Below are 23050 nucleotides of genomic sequence, written 5' to 3' on the forward strand. Positions count from 1 at the left end.
CTGTTTCAGCCCTTCTTCTCCCGTCAGCGCTGCCAGCTCCACCCCTGAGGGAACCACCATCTCCCACCCCCAGGCAGATGCTACCAATGCTGGGCACCCCTTCCCCTGCCCTGCAGCATCCACAGTACCTCCCACAAGCCAGCACCAACCTTCCTGCAGGCTGGCCTTTCTATTTTCCCTTTAGACCTAGGCCATAATCCGGACATTGATTTCTCCACTCAGTCTTCTGAGGTAGAACACCCAACTGTAGGGGTTCTGCTGCTATTGCTGGTGTCACCCGAGCGCTCAGAGAGCAGCCGAGAAGACAGCGATGCAAATTCCCGGGGGTTTATCTGAGACCCTGCAACACCAGGGAGGAAAACAAAATCATAGAATCAGAGAATTGTCTGGGTTGGAAGGGACTTTTAAGATCATCTAGTCCAACCATCAACCTCACTCTGATAAAAACCATCACTAACCCATGTCTCTAAGCACTATGTCAACCTGGCTTTTAAACACCTCCAGGGATGGTGCCTCAACCACTGCCCTGGGCAGCCCATTCCAAGGCTTAATAACCCTTTCCATGTAAACATTTTTCCTAATCTCCAATCTCAACCTCCCCTGGTACAACTTGAGGCCGCTTCCTCTTGTCCCATGGCCTGTCCCTTGGGAGAAGAGACCGACCCCCCCTGGCTACCCCCTCCTTTCAGGGAGTTGGAGAGAGCGAGAAGGTCTCCCCTCAGCCTCCATTTCTCCAGGCTGAACACCCCCAGCTCCTTCAGCTGTTCCTCAGAAGTTCTCCAGACTCTTCTCCTTGATCTCCAGACCCCTCACCAGCTCTGTTTCCTTTCTCTGGACATGCTCCAACACCTCACTCGTAGCAGAAGTGGTGGCAGTGGGGCTGTGTAGAGCTGCCTTCTCTACAGAGAACTTTCTGGACGTCAGAACCACTCTGTGAAACTCCACAGACTGTTCAGAATAATCTCATACTTAAGCCTTTTACTCAACTAAATGGGAAATTGGGAAATTCATGTCACTCACTCCGTTTTCCCTTGGTGGCCGTACCCAAACACACAAACTCCCAGGCGTCTCCACGTCCTGCTTTCAAGGCACTGTTGGCCATCGTTATTATCCATTCTGATGTCCATGAAATAAACACAGACCAAGCCACCATCACTGCGATTTAGAGCAGCTGCAGTTTTTATTCCAACTTTAAACATCAGGAAATCATACTGGGACAACACGTGGCTCAGCCTGTCTGTGCCAGAGACTGGGCGATATTAAGGTCACCCTCATCACATCAGCTGCTGCCACTGGAGCAAAATTCCACAGTCAAGTCACCTCTCCAGATCGTTCACTGCAAATAAACATTCAGGAACTCTTTAAGTTTCCTCTTAGAGGGAGTGAAAAAAAGAAGGTTTGTTTTCATAGTGCTTTTCTTCTACTTTCTGGAACACACTCGGAGTCTGTGATGACAAAGCCACAAAGCTTTTTCCAGATCACAAAATAATTTAGGTATATAAAAATATTACCAGGAACTTCCTTCATTTGTAAATAAAGGCAATTCCCAAATCTTACAAAATAAGCACCTGGACCTCACAGCTCCAGGGAACTGGAGAACTGGGGGAGAAAGGGTCCGTCACACATTTTCTACACACATATTATTTGGCCGGCAGTGAATCTTGGTGACCAGCACCCCTTCTTACCACGTGCTCCTCAGGCTCTGTAACCCCAACCTCAGCTCTGCCTTCACAAGTCAGGGGTAGCAGAGCACGGGACCCACAGAGAGTCACAAGAGTCTCGTGAGAAGTCACCTGTGTGTGACTGGAGACCCCTGAATTCCCCAACTGCCTCCTGCCTCTGTGGGTGCTTATAAACCCCCAACACTTCAGCATGGGTCTCTTTCTAATTAGACACCACTAAGGACATCATCTGAGACCCATCTCCAGACCCACTGTTAGCTCCCACCCCTTTCCCAAAGCTACCTTTTATAAAAATAGATATATAACCAGGCGCACAGCACACTTCTCCAGACACTTCACCCCAGTTCCTCCTGTCTCTCCTGAGATGCTCCCCAGAACGTAGAAGAGACTCCTTGGGTCAAACCACAAGTCTGTTTAGCCCAAGGGCCTGTCTCCAGTGATGGTCAAGGACCAACATCTGAACAGACCAAGTACCAGGCACTCAGGTACCCTTCGCAGCCCAGGGGCTCGGGGCTTGAAAAGCCAAAATTAATGCCTTTACATTGGACCAGCCCTTGACGGACTTTTATCTCATGGATTTGTGCAATCATATTTTCCATCCACAACACCTGGGACACGGAGTTCCACAAGTTATTTCCATCTCACGTGAAGGCCCACCTTCTTCTGTCTGGTTTGAACTTGTCTCCTGGGAGATCTCCGATCTTTCCCTCTGCTCTCCCTGGAATGTCTCCAGCTGGTTCACAGCCTGCGGGAAGAGCACCCCAAATCAGTGCTCCCCAGGATGCCTACCCGGGGCTGTGAAGATTACCAGCATGCTTTCCCACAGCCTACAGAAAATGGTTCTGTGCATACATTCGAGTACAGCACCTGCCTTCTTTTCCGATTACTTACAAATTTCACCTTTTTGTACCTTTAAACCATCACACACCCCCTCACACCCCCCTTTCCTGCAGGACTGCTGCCTCACTCTGTTCCCCACCCAGTGAATGAGTAAATCTCTTGTTGCTATACAAGAGCAGAGCTCTCAAGTTGCCCTGGTGAATCACCCTATTAATTTCCTGTATTGCCAAAACGAGCTCAAACCCTAATCCTCCCTCCCAGCACCCCTGCCTCCCCTTCGCTAATCCCCTAAGTGTTCTCCCTTTTTCATCCATGTCCATCCTGCTGAACAATACAGTTTCAGGGCAACCCATTTCCAGTCTGAGAGTGAACCACTTGGACCTACTTTGTGGAGATGATTTTCCATCCAGCCACCACGGCATTTAACCAGAGCTCCCTGCTGTCCCCAGAGTGCCACACCAGCCCATCAAAAGCCCTACTAAAGGCAAAACAGAACCATATCCCGCTGCTTCTCCACCTCCAGCCCCCGCCAGCCCGTGGTGCAACACATTTTATTTGCAGGTTTTCAGCTTTCCAGAACCTCTCCCTTCACTCACGCCCTCCAAGCTCCACCAGCAGTTCTAAAATTATTTCAGTCGATGCTCTAAATATTCTACAGGCAATTTCATCAACATCTACTTTCCCAAAGCACTCTTTAGCCTGTTCCTCCCCTTTTGTTGCCTTAATTCTTAACCCTTTTTTTCCCATGTTGATCCTCCTGTTGAAGACTGAACCCTGCTGCCCCTTGGCATCGCTGGCCAATGCCCCTCACCCCAGCGAGTAGCACGGCACACCCTTTGCTACCTTTCCTGCTGTCAATATGACATTTAAAAATCATGCCTTATTACCCTTCAGATTCGTTCCTGCTCACGGTTTGGCCTTGCCAGTTTTGTCCTTTTTCACCCATGAAGCAGCACGGCACACCCTTTGCAAGCTTTCCTGCTGTCAATATGACATTTAAAAATCATGCCTTATTACCCTTCAGATTCTTTCCTGCTCACGGTTTGGCCTTGATCCTCCTGTTGAAGACTGAACCCTGCTGCCCCTTGGCATCGCTGGCCAATGCCCCTCACCCCAGCAAGCAGCACGGCACACCCTTTGCAAGCTTTCCTGCTGTCAATATGACATTTAAAAATCATGCCTTATTACCCTTCAGATTCTTTCCTGCTCACGGTTTGGCCTTGCCAGTTTTGTCCTTTTTCACCCATGATACTCCTGTAAACTCAGCCTTTGTCATCTGATCTCATTTTCACTTTATACACCCAGTTTTCCTTTATTCTGTTGGGTTTTGGCCAGTGAGAAGATCGTGTTTAGTTACATTAGTTCTTACCCTTCTGCTACATCAGGGTAATGTGTACTTATCCCTTTAATATGAATCCCTCAAGAGCTTTCTCCCTTTGCTTCCCTTCCTTCTGGTTTCTGATAACATCTTACCTCCCAATTCCTGTTGTTGACTGGCATCATATTTTTTTTCACCGAGTTCAGAGTCTTTACTTTGTTTTTCTCTCTCCCCCCAGTCCTGAAAGGATGGATTTTGGGGAAAATGTTTACATGTAAAGGGTTATGAAGCCTTGGAATGGGCTGCCCAGGGCAGTGGTTGAGGCACCATCCCTGGAGGTGTTTAAAAGCCGGGTTGACATAGTGCTTAGAAACATGCTTTAGTGATAGTTTTTATCAGAGTGATGATCTTAAAGATCCCTTCCAACCCAGACAATTCTCTGATTCTCAGACTCTGGAATAAGGTATGCAGAGGCAACTCAAGGTTACCAAAAGGGACTGGCATCCCCAGGCCATTCATTCCCATTCAGCTGTTACTTTACAATTTACTATTCCCAGTGGTTTTCAGTGTTTCACACACAAATGTGGTCAGAACCGTGTTATTAAGTCTGCGAAACACACCTTCTGGAAAAAGCAGGTTTTCCACTGTCTGTACGGATGATCACCACGTGTCTGAGCTTGTCAGACATTCTCACAAACTCTCTCATGTTTCGCAAATCCTACCTGAGCATTCACCACGCTCTCGCTCGTTACCTCTGTTAACAAGTAATGTTTACTGCTCTCTAGAAGTACAGAAAAGCAACACAAATTCATAAATACATACAGTATCTCACAGGGAACCCAAGCTATGCATGCTCTTGTAAACCAGATTCTTCAGTTCACAAGGGAGTTCTCACTCACCATGCCTTAAACACGTTATGTTGTACCTTAAACACCAAAATATCTAACTAGATCTCATTTTCAAGAATTAAAAGCGTTCACACAGTTGGGTAAATGACACCTCATTGCACGTGAAAGCTTTTCTTAAAACTGATTTGTGTTTTCAACTTAGACGGTACTTACTCCTTCCAAATCATTCTAGCACCAACAAGGAAAAGGGACTTTTGAGAAGCTCTGGCCGTTAAGGTGTAAGGTTCCTCACACACTGGCACACACTGCAGTCTCCGGGTAGCAAACCCTGTAGGACCACACTTCTTGCCAATTCAAACTACACCTTTAGTGATCAAGGACCGGATAAAAATGCATGGCAAGAGTCACCCTTCACTATAATCACTGAGAATCAAGCCACCCATGCATCAAATTTAACTTGCCTGTCTGTTATTGCCATCTTTTTTGTTGCTGTTGTTGCTGACCCAGAAAACCCACCAGCTCAGGTTGCACATGAGCCATTGTCACCTTCGCAGCCACTTCCAATCAGGGGGAGGATCTGATGCAATACTGCATCCCCAGAGAAAATGTGTCAAGGCTCGATTCGGGGCACGGACACAGCTTCAGACCGTGCTTTGTGTGTTTCTGGAGTTCACTGCAGACAACGGCAACCTGTTCCCTCCCGGTGACGCACTGAGATTTATTTATTTTTTGGTTGTACTCGCTCACACGAAGTTTACCTGGAGCAGCAACATCCTGCCTGCAGACATTCAGTGCCTCCCTTTTCACTACATTTACTCTAATTCATTTAATTTCTGTAAACAGAAATTGAATGTTGATCTTCAGCAGCCTCCCCTGCTGCAGTACATTCGGATCCTGGAATATTGAGCGAAGCACTTGTTTAGCTGCATGGGCATGCACACTTCCTCCCTCACTCCAAAGAGCACAAACTACCCATTTACTGATAAACATATTTCTTTCCCTCTGTTCCATTAAAAGCGCGATACAGGTGTGACCCAACCTCTGCTGCTAAAGCCTTGCTCTAGTGGACAGTTTCCCAACAATCACCCAGATATCAAAATTCCCCTGCCAGTAACATTAAACCAGCGCGTGTTTTATCACCCATCAGAGGGCAAGCACCCTATTTCTTATATAAAGCAAGAGTTATGTTAGATAAAGAAAAAATAACTGTGCCTCTAACCCAACAGGACCCTATTAAGGAGCTAACTGAGAAATGTGGAGCAGTCCATGGACCATAGCCAGCTGAGCTGGAGAACCAGAGCCCATCCTTCACCCCAGGGACTCGCAGCAGCCCTTTGCCAGACGGGGAGGTGATGGCCCCTACGCCCAGACACTGGGCTGCACTCACAGCACCCGTGTCCTCAGCCTGCCCTCTGTCCCCAGCACCCAAATCCCCAGCCCTGCACCCATCTCGGTCCCACCGGCACAGACGTTTGCACGCCCAACCAGGGAACCCGTCTGCCTGGAAAAAACACTCAGCACAAACAAAAACTTTGTTTTTCAGCCGGATCAGTTTCTCAAAGCAGTTAATCCCTCGCTTTTGCTGCCCTCATGCAAGGAAAAATACAGGACATAATTGAGCCAGCTTAGGCAACGGTGCCGCTGGGTGTGCAGGCTCCCCCAGGCAGGCAGCTCCAGCTCCCGGGATGTCACCAGCTCCAGATACACCCTGTCCCTCTCCTCGTGCTCACCCTGTCCCTCTCCTCGTGCTCACCCTGTCCCTCTCCTCGTGCTCATTCCCCACAGACACAGGGCAATAAAAGCCACCCCACTCCTGAGCAGCACAGGAACAGTAATTCCACTGTATCAGCCCCTCCGTGTAACCTAAGGGGCCCGAGCGACAGATAAAGCAATGTTTTCTGGGCACTAATGTATGCAGCAATGATGTCATTTAAAGATTTTGTGTGCCCGGAGATACGTCTGGGGTTTTTCCTTCGGCTGCAACAGTTGGCCTGAAAAAACCTCCCCCCAGTTCTTCCTCCTCATTCTTAGACTAACACAGCTACACCACTTCTGCTACGTGTTTTATCTTGAGGTTGTTTTGTTCTTCAGTGAAGAATTTAGAGCTTTAGAGTCTTCTTCTGACAAATTCTCTCCAAGTAACTGTTCAGAGCTGACCCCTCCTGTAGCACCTTCAGACACTCTCCTCCAACACTGCACCCTCTGTCACAGGGCACTCCCTCGCTGGCCCGCAGCGCCTCTGCTTACGTGTTTGTTCAGAGAACAAATAAATAACAAATAAATGCTCAGATGATCAGCACCCTTTCTTTTTTTTTTTCCTGTTGCATTTATCAAGTAAAACAGCTCAGAAAATTCAAACGCGTATTTAAAAGACAGAAAAAAAGATTAAAAACTAGCAATAAATTCATGCACCTCAAGTATAGTATATTCTGATAGCATTTCTCCTGTTCCCTCCCTGTATCCAGTCTGACAGTGTCCGTACCTGCTCCTGAACTCCCCCCACTCCCTCTGACTGGAGGAACTCCCAGTGCCAAGCATCGTCCTGTGTGCTGTGACACAGACCTTCATACATCTTCCTGTGCCTGGAATTACCAGTTGCTGGTCTGTTTTATAACGCTGGGAAGGACAACGGACAGGCTGAAACTCAGGCAAGGCTCACTGAACTTTACGTTGAGCAGAAGAGAAGCTGGAAATAGAAGTCAGTATAGATAGTGGAAGAAATGGAGAGGGACTCTGGATGAGGGAGGGGAGCCCTAGGAGGAGGGGGAAGAGTTTGACACTGAAAGAGGGGAGATTGAGATGAGATGTGGGGAAGAACTTTTGGTGTGAGGGTGGTGAGAGCCTGGCCCAGGTTGGCCAGAGAAGCTGTGGCTGCCCCATCCCTGGAGGGGTTCAAGGCCAGGCTGGATGGGGCTTGGAGCAACCTGGTCTGGTGGGAGGTGTCCCTGCCCAGGGCAGGGGGTGGCACTGGATGGGCTTTAAGATCCCTTCCAGCCCAAACCATTCTGTGATTCTAAGATAGCAACTCTCCCACTGTTTTTTTGGTGGCCCCACAGCATTGACTGACTCCTGGTACTTCCCAGCTCCTCAGAAGCCCTGCTGCCATCACATTAGCCACTCTCTGATCATTTTCAGAGCGTACGGCACGTTAACACCCCCGTGCACCCACTGGGGATCCCGCTCAGCCGCACACCCGCACGCAGGGCCAGCAGAGGACAGGGTTTTCCCATAAGTGACTCCTACTCGGGAAAATAAAGTTCCTATTTTAGTAGCCTTCAGGGACTGTGACACTTTGAGAGCAACACCATATTTGTGAGGGGAGGCAAACCTAAATCCTGCCCGGCCGGCCCCATTCTCTTACCTCTCTCGAAGACCAGCTCCCTGCTCGAGAGGGTCTGGTTGTCCCTGAGCACCTCTCCCCTGACGGTGACCTGCGCCGGGCTGTCGGGGAGCAGGGCCACCCCCACGCTCAGGTTCGCTCCGGGACGGATGTTCCAAGGAACTGCCACCAGGAACGTCGGGCTGGAAAATCCCAAGGGGCAAGAGGGAGAAAGGGCAGGGAGTGAAAGAGAATCCCACCCCCCAAAAAATCAAAGAAACGGCGCAGGATACAAGGTGCAAACCCTTCCCTTGCGCTGCGCTGGGGAGGCTGGAGGTGATGCTCGCCCAACGGGGGTACCCAGAGCCCACCGGGGGTACCCAGAGCCCGCCCGGGGGTACCCAGAGCCCGCAAGGGACCACCCAGTGCCTGACAGGGGTACCCAGAGCCCACCCGGGGGTACCCAGCGCCCGCAAGGGACCACCCAGTGCCCGCCAGGGGTACCCAGAGCCCGCCCGGGGGTACCCAGAGCCTGCAAGGGACCACCCAGAGCCCGCCGGGGGTACACAGTGCCCGCCCGGGGGTACCCAGTGTCCGCCGGGGGTACCCAGGACCCGCCGGGGACCACCCAGCGCCCCCCGGCTCAGCCGTCCGGGGGAAGGCAGCCCCGCTCCGCCCGCGGACCCTCCGGGGAAGCCCCGCTCAGCCCCCGCACCGGGCGGGGAGGGGATGCGCTGCGCCCCGCGGACCCGCCCGCCCCCGGCCCCGCGTACCCGGCCGCCGCGGAGCTGCAGAGGAGGAGGAGGAGGAGGAAGGGGCATGGGAATAGAAAGGATCTAACCAGCAAAACCTGAGCAGGTTGTGGACAAAAGATCCCCCCAGCTGTTAGCACACAAGCCGGGGTCCGTCTCGGCCCCCCTCGACACCCCGCACCTTGGGGGGGGTTCTCGGGGAACACAACGTCCTACATCCCGCCCCCCCCCCATCCCCGGAGGAACTCTCTCCGCCCGTACCGCCGGGCCGTTACCGGGAGCGGAGCTGGGAGAGGCTCGGGGAGCCCCCCCGGACCCCCCCCGGCAGGGGGCTGGGGCTCGGGGCCGGGCCGGGAAGGGGTCTGGCTCTGAACCGGGAGAACTGGAGGAAACTGGAGGCGCCTTGGTAGCTGCTCAAACGTGAGGCAGTTGGGAATGGGCTCCGGGCTGTCCTCTGTGCCCAGCCTCTGCAAAATCAGGTCAGACGGGTGCATCTCAAACACTTTCAGACCCCCCAGAAATGCCCTGGAGCAGCTGGGGTGAGAGTCTCCTTCCTTGGAGATTTTCAAGACTCGCCTGGATGCTCCTGAGTAACATGCTCTAGCTCTAGGCAATCCTGCCTCAGCAGGGGAGTTGGACTAGATGATCTCTATGGTCCCTTCCAACTCTAAAATTCAGTGAAATTCAGTGAAATTCAGTGAAATTCTGCCCCTTTAGCAGGGCCGGTGTAACTGTGCAGACCGGACACACCTCACGGTGATTTGACTCATCCGAATTCTCTCATCCCCACATGAGGCTCGTAGGTTCAGAAATTCCACCCAGTTCTTGGAAGTCCTGTGTCCGCAGAAGCGCTGGGCTGGCACCTCTGTGCTGGGTCACCCCCACAAAATATGGTCACATTTTGTTACATCGGTTACAGCCCTGAATAGAAGCACCATGTTTTGTTCTGATGAAAATCAGGTATGGTCAGTAGGTGTCCATACACCCTGTGCTCCACCAGCACCCCAGGCAGCCATAGAATCATACAATCGTCGAGGTTGGAAGGGACTTTAAAGATCATCTAGTCCAGCCTTTCAACCTGACTCTGACAAAAAAATAAATAAGAAATAAGCAATAAAAATATCACTAAACCATATTCCTGAGGACCATGTCAACCCGTCTTTTGAACAACTCCAGGGATGGTGCCTCAACCCCTTCCCTGGGCAGCCCATTCCAATGCTGGATAACCCCTTCCATGACGAAATGTTTCCTAATCTCCCATCTAAACCTCCCCTGGTGCCACTGGAGGCCATTTCCCCTTGTCCTATCTCCTGTGACTTGGGAGACAAGACCAACCCCCGCTTCTCTATGCCCCCCCTCAGGTAGTTATAGAGTGCACACCACCTCTTCACCTCTTTTAGATTTGCTTCTCTATGTTTTCACACCTCTGCTGGCTCTCTGGGGGGTGTGGGTGGCTGTGGTGACCAGAGGGAGGGTATATCCTGTGCAGGGTGTATCCTGGTGCCTGATGGTCACTCTCAGCCACTCCTCACCTGCCAAAAAATCATAGAACCATCTAGGTTGGAAGAGACCCTTGGGATCGTTGAGTTCAACCATCTACCCCACTCTACAAAGTTCTCCCCTACACCGTATCCCCCAACACGGCTCTTAAACACATCCAGGGATGGTGACTCCATCCTGGTGGTGGACTCAACCACCACAAAAGGTGCACAGTGAGGAAAAGTGGGGGGTGGGGTGTTAGGGGGGTGTTTGCTGCTGTTATTTGCAAGCCCTTAACTCGCTGCTTGTGAGAAACGGGCAGGGAAGATGAACAGTCACTTCCACTGCTTTTCTTGGAGATAGTGGGGAAAATCACTTCCCCCCCAGTGCCCCGGCCTCGGGGGGCAAAGCTCCTCATAGCACACGTTTCTCCAGTCCCTGGCACTGGCACACCACCACTCCTCTCACTACCAATCACCTCCCTCATTCTCCAAAATGTGGGGGCCATACCCAAACCTTCTATGGGGTAGGGTCCGTGCTGCCCCCCAAGCACACCTCCCATGCCAGGGAGCACTGGCCGGGGCAGAGCCATGCCGAGGTCAGCCTGAGGGCAGGGACAATCAGCTCCCAGGCACAAGAACATTTGCTGGCACCGATTAACTCATTAGCATGGATGTAGACCAAAAGTCCATTAGGGAAAGCACTTGCAAATACATTTGCAAATGTCACAGATTTTGCCCATTGGGCAGCAGTGTCGTGGACTCCCTCTTCCCTTTTGGGTTTTTCCTAAAGGCTTGCTATTTAAAGATACTTTTGAATATCTATTTGATCTCTTCTTCTACAATAACACCAACAAAGAACTCCTATAGCAGGAAGTAAGAGAAGCCTCTTCAACTGCCCTGAGCCAGTGAAGGGGATGCTCTGGAGACACAGTTTGGGGGTAAATCCCAAAGTAAAACCCAGGTTATGACTGGGTTCTGCGTGCTGGCCAGGGCAGCAGGCTGAAAAATCCCTCACCATTCAACTCTCACCTCTCTGAGCTAAGCAAGTACTACCAGCCTCAAGTTTAACACCCATCTGTGATATGTCACCATAAGGAAAATCCCACTTTTCCCACCTTCACTGCTCCCCAGGAACTTTTTAATTTTGCTAATCCTTCATGGGCTTTTACAACCAGAGCCTGCAAAGGCTGCAAAAATCATCTCTGGCACTGGCCTCACAGCTACGCTGCTCCCTGCGCCTGAACACCGGCGTTGAGTCTAGCCAGGATATATGTACCAGCACCAGCTGGAAACACACCTCGGAGCTGCAGCCTGGGTACAGGCAGTGAAGATGTGTGAAAGTCAATCCAGAGCTCTGGAATAGCTCCTGAACGGTTCTGGGAAGCACCTTCTGGGTAAATGGGGAGGGTGGGGGCGTGCACTGCTGCTTGTGTCAGGGCTGGCTGGAAACACACGCCTGCACAGCAAGGGCTGCTTTTCCAATGTCACAAGTAGATGACAGTACCCTCTGGTAAATGTGAAAACCTGAGCACTGGGGTAGCTGAAATACCAGGACAAAATCTCCGCCGAGTCAAAACCTGCTTGATTTGGACGGTCAATTCCCCCATCCTGCTTTTAGCATCAAGGGAGAACTTGGCTGCTCAGACACCCCGTGGATGCAGCAGGCGCTCGCCCAGGCTGTGCTACAAACAGAGGCTCTTTCCACGGAATGAGGCAAATTTCGGGGAAATCTGAAGAGCTATGCCATGTGGAAATTTGAACTAGAGGATCACTACAGTCTCTTTCCAGCACAATATCCTGTCTCCTCCCGAGCTCAGCCGGTTTGCCTTACGCATCACTGAGCTCAGGGCCTGCAACAAAGCTCATTTAGGGGACGGATAAATCTTTTAATTAATCTCAGTAGGCTTTGGATGAGGTCCTAGCAGAAACCGTGATTCAGCAGCTCGTGGAACTAGGAAGGAAGTAAAAGTCTTATCACTTGTAGTGAGTGGAGCACAATTACAGTGAATACTAAAAATAGGTGGGTGGTAGCAGGAGATCCCGTGGTAGCAGGAGATCCCATGGTAGTAGGAGATCCCGTGGTAGCAGGAGATCCCGTGGTAGTAGGATATCCCATGGTAGTAGGACATCCCATGGTAGTAGGAGATCCCATGGTAGCAGGAGATCCTGTGGTAGTAGGAGGGCATGGTCCTGGCTTGGATGTAAGCCCAAAGAACTGGCATTTGCCAGAAAGTCCTGACAGGATGGTAGGACAGAAAGCTCTCCCAGAAGACACCACCCCTGATGCTGGTTCCAATGACGGACTCTGTCGAAACGTTTTACATTAGGCTGAGGGAGGGTGTGCCAAGCACTGAAACTCGCCCTGAGCTACCAGGGTGGAGTTCCACGAAAATCTGGCCTACATTACGATTAAGATCTTTTGTTCCTGGCACCTGAAGACATCTCTCTTAGTAAATAATGTTATTTGCAAATTCACTTCCAACTTGAACTGTTGCTCCAGGCAGAGGGGGTAGATTCACCTGGGTAGATGCGGACCCTGCAGTCTTCTACAATTACTTCTTTGCAGTCACTGGATAGATGATGGAGGGAAGCGGACACTTTTCAGAGCAGATTTATACGACTCATTAAGATACCAACACTTGAACGATCAGACATTCAGAAGCGGCCTTCCAAACGAATCAAGTGAATCCCATCCTAAAAGCATCAATTTCTATTAAATGTCTAAACAGGGACTCAAGGCGAGTATTTGAAACACATCTTCTTGTCACCAGAACACATAAGATGTCCATAGCTTACGTGTTCTCATTGAGCAATTAATGGATCAAACCTAAAGACAGACATTCATTTTGACAAGCTTTGGATCAGGGCTGGTTTGAAGGTATCAGCTTTTGTTTCTATTTGTTCAAAGGCTGGTGTAAGAACAAGCAAACAATGTCCAAATAGGAGAAAAGCTCCTTCGTTGTTAGTATAGCATAGGAAGAGCTTATTACCTTGGAATTATATGTTTATATTTTCATAATATTTTAATTTTTATCATTAAAATACCTGTACACATTTTAAGCATACCCACACAAATTAATGGGGTCAAATGTGTAAATAGTGTATTATTGTACTATATGCATTATTATATGTGTGTTTTGAAATAACCCAGCAAAGTAAAGTACTGTCTTGTTGGAAACACACCAAATGTAGAAGGACATCATGCTTAAGGCTTCATGGGGTTTTGAGAGATTCACTTTTAGAAGTGAGATTCAGAAAGAAAGGGTTCTCGCAGGACCACAATGAATTACTGCAGAATGACCCCATGTTTTTGTTCCTGATGTTACTATCCACAGCAGGCTTTCATGTGCAGCTGAATGTTCTGATTTCTGCTGCAGGTGTCCTCAGAGTAGACCCTTGGCTTTACAGAACTCACCGGCACTGAAACCATTGCCTTCAGTGAGGTCAGGACCCAAAATTGTGTCCTCCACCTCCCTCAAATCTCTGCCACTTTGATCTGAAGAACTGAGTTTTCTTGCATTATTATAACTTTGATTGATGTGCTGTATCTTATCAGATACCTATGAGCAGAACATTTCAGAAGCAGGTTCATATAATGTCCTTTCTTATCACAAAGGAGAAGTTACGCCTTAATTTTATTTTATTTTAGCATTTGTCTCTGCTTGTAAAACATTCACCCATACAGTTGGGGCATGTTTAAACAGGTACCAACGTACTATTTTCATGAAAGTGAGAAAAAGTAAAAAAATTTCGACAAACGATGACAGTTTGTCCTCAAAAACCTGTTGTCCCAGGGCAGTATTTGTTACAATCATATGTGATGGAATTCCATTTACCAGGATTCATTAATCATTTGATCTTAGCCGTCCTTATTCCCTTTGCTCTCTGAGGGCTTTCAAAAGGTCAGTGCGACCCTTCCTCGCCGCAAATACTGCTGAAATGGCCAAGAAAAAAATCATTTTCATTAAACAATTTAGTGTGCATTAACAGTTTTTCATTTTAAAGAAGGTGAGAATTCCCTGGGGACTCAATTATCTTAAACTATAGCTTATAATTAAACTGTAAATTCAAATGCCAGCTTTTAGAAAGGGGAGTTTCTAAAGGCAGTGTTTCCATCGTGCCATAGAGCAGTTTCTCTGAAGTGCATGCATTCGTACCTTGTCACTTCACTTCTAGTTAAGTGCAGAAAAACTGGCAGATTTTTCAATGAGTGTGTGTTTCTGGGATGGATAGCTATTTACGACCTTCACCCACCCATGAGAAGGGGATGTTAGTACAGCAGGCTGTTTTATAGAGCAGTGGGTCCCTGGAGGCAGAGGCAGCTTCCTTGCAAAAGCAGCCCGGCCTGAGAGCAATCCCTCGCGCAGACAAACCCAATTCCCTACATTTTCTAAAGAAGTAAGTTGAGGAGTGGAGACAGCGCCTTAAACTGAGAGACAGGGGAGCTGGTTGAGGCCCCATCCCTGGAGGTGTTCAAAAGACAGGTTGATGTAGTGCTGGGAGGTATGGGTTAGTGATGGTGATGCTTCTTGTTTGTTGTGTGGGTGTCTATTTTTGTCAGTTAGGTTGACGGTTGGATAAGATGATCTTTAAGGTCCCTTCCAACCTAGAAGATTCTGTGATTCTGTGAGACTAAAGAGAGCAGCCTCCACGACACCTTCGTGGGAAGAAAGCAACAGGTGCCAAAATATGGCAGAAAAGTGTGAAAAAGAACCAGCAGTCCAGAATTAAAGTCAACCAACTGCAAATGTGCAAAGTGGCACACAGCATCAAGAGGGGTTTCTTCCCCAGCACGCTGCCAGGGAAAGCTGCTGCTTCTCACGGCTTCCCATCAAACCTGAATGCTTTTTCCAACCTCTGCACCATAGAATCAGGCTAAAGAGAGGGACAGCGTGCTGAAATTCTGCACCCCATGGCACACAGAAGGCACCTCCAGGCAGCTGGGTGAAAATCCACGAGGTTGCTCTTGAGCTGAGGGACCAAAATGAGCCAGCGAGAGATGAACGTATCCCGGGGATCTGCTCCCAAGGAAATGGAACAGAACGGACAAGAGGGAAAGCACAGCACCTAACAGTGGCAGAGACTGTACTATTTCAGTCCTGGTTTCCTCCATCTCGGCATGTCCAGAAAAGGTCAACGCCAGAAAAAAAAGAAGACTAAATTAGAAGTAGTTGTTAAAATGAAACGTTTTCATAGGATGTGATCTCTTGCAGGACAGGTTGGATTTTTCCTTCTAAAAATGGAAACCAAACTTTCTGCTGGGAAATTGTTCAAAAGCTAAAATTGTGACCATAGTTAAGTTTAGCTTGGTTTTTTTTTTTTTTAAATCTAGAAAAAAAAATGAGGAAAAAAACCCCTTTACTTTCCAACCACCTCCCCCATGGTATCAAGCAGCAGCAGTTATTTGGAGCAAAATCTAAAGAAAAAAAAAAAAGAGGAAAAAAAACCCTTTACTTTCCAACCACCTCCCCCGTGGTATCAAGCAGCAGCAGTTATTTGGAGCAGCGGCAGGCAGACGTGAATTATGTAGGTAAAACTCCTCAGAATCTCCATCCTGTTTCCGATGACATCCATTTGACAGTCGACAACACCAGAGTCAACCTCACGTTACACAAGTTGTCTCTCACAGAATCAGTTTCCCTAGGAGCTAAAAGGGCTTCTATAGGCAGAAAGGATTAAGAATGGTTTTAAAAGAAAATACACTCGCGCTGTTTATAAAGCTTGCCCAGAACTTTGTGTTTACTTTAGAGACAGGTAAATACCAGTTGTCTCTCCCTGAGGACTCACTCTTACCACATAGTGCCTGCAGCAGAGGAGGGAGGGTGAGGAGTCCCACCTCTGTGATTCAGAAGAACCTGAGTAACGGTTTCATGTTTCAAGTCACAAAATAAGCCAAGGACTAAATAAACTTAGCTCCTGAGTAATGTCACCATAGGATACTCATTCACCCTGATCAAAAAGTGACTGTTGCATTGCCAACCACCCACAGCCGCAGTCAGTCCTGTTTATTTAAATGAAGAGGGTGTGGACCCAAAAGCTTCATCTTTCCAACCCTTACTGCAGCAACCGAATATTTGGAAACTGCTGTCACACGTCTGAAATATGTCCTATACTGGACAGCTTCCTAAGGCCTCCTAGCCAAGATTTTGGGCTAAAGATTCACCCTGTGATTTTTCTGACCGCTAACAGCAGTTCTGGGAGTTTCTTCTTTTCTTCTCATTTTGTTCCTTAGCAGTAATTTAGTTTGAATATTAAAAAAAAAACAACAAACCCCAACAAACTATATTTAAAACACCCAGTGCAGGTGATGTTGTTCACTCCGAGAGGGTCGCAGGATCACAGTACCACAGGGACAGGCAGGGCAAAGAGCTGGGGAGCTCATCTAATGCAGGCTGCTGCTCAAAGCAGGGTCAGACAAGGTTACTCGGGGCTTTAGCCAGAAAGATCCTGAAAACCTCCAAGGACTGAGACCGCAAAACCTGATGGTGAGATGCTACAGATCTCGGGAATTTGCAATTTCATTCTTAACCATGTCTGAAACAGAGCTGTTAAAGTTTTCCAACTGCACTTCACTTACGCTTAGCTGCAACATTCATATATATTTTATATTGAATTAATTGAATTTAATTGAAATAATGTAACCCACAGCCAGGCTGCTATTTGAATGATTATTGCCTCGATTCCTTTTCTGTGGTAAGCAGAAATTGTGACAGCAGGACAAGCAGCTCTCAGACACTGAGTAGCACAATAACAATGAGCGGCGGTGTGAGGAGTGCGTGCCAGCGCGGTGGCAGCTGTCGGTGGGGTATGGCAGGACGGTGTGGGGGACACTCTGGAAAGAGCTCCGAGCCAGCAGGAACAAGGATTATGTGACAGGCATCAGGGCAGGATTCCATCCGGCTGAGATTCGGTGTGTCCGTGGCCAGACTGTCCCAAGGGTGACCCTGAGCAAGGTGTGTTGACATCCAGTCAAGCCAAGGTTTGCTCCCTGGCATGGGTCACAAATAAACTATAGATATACTTCACATCTGTCTTTAAAAAATCCAGCTCTTGAGGCTTGATGCTCCCCAGCAAATAGAAGGAAAAATGCCTGTAGGAATGCCTGTAGGGTATTTAAAGAACATATAGAAGTTATGAAAGTCCTCAGTTGCAGGTGACTCCTCTGAGACAGCATGAGCACTGCTGGACAACAGGTTCAGCTTCTTGGAACTTCACTGAATGGGACCCATCTCCTTTTATCCTTCTCCCTCCTTCTCTCTCTTCCTTTCCCTCTTTATTTCTTGGTTTGCAGTTGTTCTACTTTATTTTTATGTAAAGTTTTTGTGTACATCCTATAGATGTAACAGCTGGGGATAGCTGCCAATATTTGCAAAACAAAAACCAGATTGATTCTCTTATGAAAGTATTATAACTATCATAAACCTAGGCTTAATTTTGGAGCGGAGAGTGACAAATTAGAGACATAATTTTGGGAAAAAAATGAAACAAATGGCTTTAGTGAAAAGACACCACATTTACTCTTTCAAAATTCAACATTTTCCAAATAAACATCAAAGGAGAAGCATCTTCATTGTTGCAAGAACTTTTGTTTCTTTTTGCTCGGCACACCTCGATACCAAACATCTGAGAATCTTCCGACTTAACGTCTTCCTCAGACACCTGCTGGTAAGAACTGGTCAAGTCACTGTGTATTTCCCCAGGCACTCTGAGGGGTCTCACACTGCCACCCACATGTTCAGGTTTCCTGGATTCACTGTTATGCAACAGACTACCAGTTATTAAGTACCTAATTCACAGGTTCTTACCTTAACGGGAATAGTGTCTTCCTTGAGCACAAAAAGGCACATTATCCTGTCCTGCCTGACGGGTTCCATCCAGCTTTCTGAGATCTCTGCAAAAATTATTTAGTTATTGACAAATGTATTTGAGAAGGATTCTTTATCAGGGCCTGTAGTGATAGGACAAGGGGTAATGGTTTTAAACTGAAAGAGGGGAGATTTAGGTCAGATACCAGAAAGAACTTTTTTGCTGTGAGGGTAGTGAGAGCCTGGCCCAGGTTGCCCAGAGAAGCTGTGGCTGCCCCATCCCTGGAGGGGTTCAAGGCCAGGCTGGATGGGGCTTGGAGCAACCTGGGCTGATGGGAGGTGTCCCTGCCCAGGGCAGGGGGTTGGCACTGGATGATCTTTAAGGTCCTTTCCACCTCTAACCACTCCATGATTCTGTGATTTTTCAGTATCTCTCACCTATTATGCACAATGCAAGTTAGCACGTATCAGCATTTCTAAGATTCAGTGCTGCCATTCTTCCACGTGAAAGCCGTGCTGCCAGCCAGGGAAAGTCCTGGTCTTCCTGCTGCCCTGGCCAACACCAGAAACTGAACTGCGTGAAGTGCCTCTGATAAGAAATGCTGAGAAGAGTGGGCATGATGAACCTTTCCCCTCCGACACAAACCCACAATGTTCGCGGCAACGGGAAGCCCCGAGGCGTTTGCAGCAGACAGAGAATTTCCAGATGAAAGCAAACACATTGTACTGCCAGAGTCACACCAAGCCCTTCTGATCTGGTCAGCATCACCTTATGCATGATTTAGTGATGACTCTATTCAGCCCTGCAGCAGGACTCCATAGTTCAAGGCAGCCTAGTTATTGTCCTTTCTGACTGCAACTTGCGATCTTGTGGGAAACCGGAGAAGTTTTTTACTTGGATGCATACACACATCTAATTTTCTTGTCCCTATGATCTGATACCTTAACTTTATATTCCTCCATTTGGTAAATTATCGCTCTAAAGCATGAATCTCTTTGTTAGGCTCTAACAACATAAAAATGCTGTATAATGCACTGCATATAAGGAGACTTACACAAATTTTAAAGTGGATATTTCAATCTTCACTCATTGAACTCTGCTTATGTTATTTCCAGTTATTTAAGAATAACCAGATGATTCTTATATTGTGAGTAGGAGCTGTATTTCTCTGCTCTGCTCTCCTGTTTATCTTGAAAAACAAGACTCCAAAACTCAAATTCTTGAAAAAGGCATAAATAAGTATTGGTATCTGGTAATAATAATAATTAAAAAGACAGATAAATCATGTGGGAAACCAGAAAAAAATTACTTTTAAATTATATCTTATATAAAATTTGATAACCTAACAGAAGAGACATCACCTTGCTCCGTGAGGCAATTCTGTGACTTCGGTTAGCACCACTGATGTATTTTTCCAGGCCTCCTTCTTCATGGAATCATGGAGTTTCCCAGGTTGGAAGGGACCTTTCAGATCACCAAGTCCAACCATCACCCCAACACTGACAAACCCATCACTGACCCATGTCCCTCAGCACCACATCTGCCTGGCTTTTAAATCCCTCCAGGGATGGTGACTCCACCACTGCCCTGGGCAGCCTCGTCCAAGGCTTGACAATCCTTTCAGTGCAGAAATTTTTCCCTATAACCATCCTAAACCTCCCCTGGCAACCCTCAACATTTAGGGTTGAGGGCTGTTTCTTAGCACTGGTAGCGTTAAACAGTTTAAAACATGAAATAAAGCACAGACATCTCCCTGTATCATCACGGTGGTACCCCGTCTGTCCAGCTGAATGAGAGCTCACCCCGAGGAGCCCTGGCCCTGGAGGGAACAAGCTGGAGTTTCTCTCAGACCAGGCACTCTGCGAGAGTTCTTCTCCCAACTGGACTTCAGAGGAGAGAGAGCCATCTGCTGCTCTGCCTGAGATGTGCTGCGGTGCCTGTTTTTTGCTCGATTACGTGTAACATGGGTGGGATTTAAGGAAGGGAGTGCAAACCTTTGCTGTTCTCTGGATGCCAAGGGCAGCGGGGTGCTGAGATGCCCCCAACTCCTCAGCCTCGCGCAGAGCACAGCACTGAAAGCAACAGGTTGAATGCAAACAACAGTCCTTTTCAGAAGTAAAAATAAATTAAGACAGAAAATGCTTTAAATACTTCCCATCAGGACTGGGTTACAAGTATGACCCACAGCCTGGAGGAACAGAGCACAGGTGACAACCAGCGTTGCCTGGTCTACATACACCTATACATAAACCCACCCATGTACATGCTGCTGATTACAAAGCCAGCCTCCAGGCAGTAAGGACTGGTGTTCTTATCTGTTGTGGAAAGGTCAGTGCTCCTCACACACTCCGAAATCTGCATTTATGGGTATGGCTTCTTGACTCGGGCACTGCAGCCTTGCGATCAAGCTGCCTTTGGTGCAGCGTGTCGCTAAGGGAGGCAGATACCCTCACCAGTCAGGGTCTGCAAGACGGGAGAAGGAGGCAGCAGGGCTGAGAAATCCACGTTCCTCGCTATTGCAAGGTTTGTTGGCATTATCTCACACCCAGCGTGTCGGTAGATTTAAGATAGAATTTGCCTTAGAGAGAAGAAATTAGAGGTAAAAAAAAGAGGAAGCCTAGGGAATGCTTTGTGGATGGCTGCAGGCCATGAAGCCCACGTGCTCCCGCGTTATGATGAGGGGTGTCTGGTGAGAGCATGGGGTTCAGCCCGTGGATGGAAGGGATGATACTCCCCACCCCATACAACACATCAGTCCCGGCCCGTGCACCCCCAGACCTCCTGGGCTGGGTGCTGGCACATGGGGGTCTCTCTCTGGTGGTGTGTACAGGACTGCAGAGCTACAGTCCTCAAGTACCACAAACCAAACCCCCACTTCTCATTAAACATCGCAAACTGCATTTGATGTGCGCTGTGTCAGAGCAAAGCAATCGGGTTTCCTTCTGTAATTTTGGCTGTAAGAGTGACCTCCAGGTAAGTTGGACTCTCAGAGGATGCCCTTAGGCTAAATTTCAGGACCAGAGCAGAGCCCTGGTTTGCTTCCCATGTTCCATAGATGTCATGCTGCATGACCAGCACACAGTCCCAGTCATCCTACCGGTACTCACAAACTCAGTACATCTGCCTTGTGTGAAAAGATACAGCCCAATACGCTGCCAGGAATCTTTTACATTCCTCCATTTTCCCGTATGCACAATTTTCCAGGCAGATATTTACACATCGGGATGATGGCACAGGCATCCAGCAGAGCCAAGGCATCATCAAAGTGACTCAGCACTCAGTCCTGGCCAGGGCTCAGGAGAGCAGGGGGAGGTTCCTTTAGAAGAGCCTGTCCAATGTAAGGACCTCTACCCTGTTGTTAGCTTTGACTGACGCTGAAAACCTTTGATTCTGAGGAAAAGCTCTGTTCCATATGCTGTGGTGCTTACTCATGTATAGTGGTGCATCTCTAGGCTTCTCTCCAGGAATCAGGCACTGCACACAGATGGAAAAGATCCTGTGCTGCAGTTACTGCAGTTTATTGTTGTCATAGTGCTCAGGTAACTGGGCATCTCAGTGGTTACAGAGGTTACAGGTTACAGTGGTTGGTTACAGAGGTTACAGAGGTTACAGGCATGGTGTTCCCCAAGGCGCTGTGCTGGGACCAGTTCTCTTAAATAACCTTACAGACCACCTGGACAAGGGGTCGAGTGCACCCTCGGTCAGTTCGCAGAGGACACCAAGTTGGGTGGGGGTGTTGATCTGCTGGAGGGCAGGAAGGCTCTGCAGAGAGACCTGGAGAGGCTGGAGGTATGAGGGTCACCAAGGCCAAGTGCCAGGTCCTGCCCTTGGGTCACACCAACCCCATGGATGCTCCATGCTGGGGGAAGGGTGGCTGGAGCTGCCAGGGTGAAAAGGACCTGGGGGTGTTGGTTGACAGTGGCTTAATAATGATCCAGCAGTGTGCCCAGGTGGTCAAGAAGGTCACCAGCATCCTGGCCTGTGTCAGGAACAGTGTGGTGAGTAGGACTCAGGAGGTGACCGTCCCTCTTTACTGGGCACTGGTGAGGCCCCACCTCGAGGGCTGTGTCCAGTTTTGGGCTCCTCACCACAAAAAAGACATTGAGGTGCTGGAGCACCTCTTCTCGCTCTCTCCAACTCCCTGAAAGGAGGGTGTAGCCAGGGGGGGTCGGTCTCTTCTCCAAAGGAACAGGCGATGGGACAAGAGGAAACGGCCTCAAGTTGCACCAGGGGAGGTTCAGATTGGATATTGGGGGAAATATTTACACTGAAAGGGCTGTGAAGCCCTGGAAGATGCTGCCCAGGGCAGTGGTGGAGTCACCATCCCTGGAGGGATTTAAAAGCTGGGCAGCCATGGTGCTGAGGGATGTGGGTCAGTGGTGGGTTTGGGCAGTGTTGGGTTGATGGTTGGACTCCATGATCTGAAAGGTCCCTTCCATCCCAGACCATTCTGTGATTTCATCCCGGTTGCCACAGAAGTGGCAGGCAGCCTGGGGAAGGGAAGGCGTGATTTCCCTGAGGAGATTTGTCCTAAAAAGGAGGAACTTTTCCCAAAGCAGTCGGGACAGGCTGCACAGCAACTCCTGCAGTCCGGCCGTCTGCTGGTGTGCCCGTTTGTCAGTGTGTCCTCTATCAGTGTGTCCTTCAGTCAAACAGTGTGTCCATCTGTCAGTCTGTCCTGTCAGTGTCCCGTCAGTGTGTCCATCTGTCTGTCCTTTGTCAGTGTGCCCCTCAGTCAGTCAGTGTGTCCGTCTGTCAGTCTGTCCTCTGTCAGTGTGTCCCTCACTCAGTCAGTGTGTCCCTCTGTCCGTGTGTCCCTCATTCACTCAGTGTGCCCGTCTGTCAGTCTGTCCCCTGTCAGTGTGCCCGTCTCCCCTCCGTCCCGGTGCCCGCCCCGCCCCGCTGCCCTCACCAAAGATGGCCGCCGGGGGCGGGCGGGGCGCGGCGCCAGGCGGCGGCTGAGGCCGCTTCCGCCCTCCGGCGCCCGCCCGTCACATGACCGGC

The 23050-nt window shown here is 49.0% G+C and overlaps 1 protein-coding gene across 1 annotated transcript in view; it reads right to left on the reverse strand.

Annotated features, from left to right (window-relative positions):
* CD109 (CD109 molecule) overlaps window positions 1-12426 on the reverse strand; it is a 96960-nt gene extending 84534 nt beyond the window's left edge. Inside the window, exons 1-2 of the mRNA XM_014949306.1 lie at window positions 12243-12426; window positions 8050-8262 (exon numbers count right to left, since the gene is read on the reverse strand). Coding sequence (XP_014804792.1) covers window positions 8050-8262; window positions 12243-12426 — 397 coding nt within the window. The remainder of the gene's footprint in view (window positions 1-8049; window positions 8263-12242) is intronic.
* Between the last annotated feature and the right edge of the window lie 10624 nt (window positions 12427-23050).

Source organism: Calidris pugnax, unplaced genomic scaffold, assembly GCF_001431845.1.
Source record: "Calidris pugnax isolate Ruff unplaced genomic scaffold, ASM143184v1 scaffold132, whole genome shotgun sequence".
Classification (NCBI taxonomy): domain Eukaryota; kingdom Metazoa; phylum Chordata; class Aves; order Charadriiformes; family Scolopacidae; genus Calidris; species Calidris pugnax.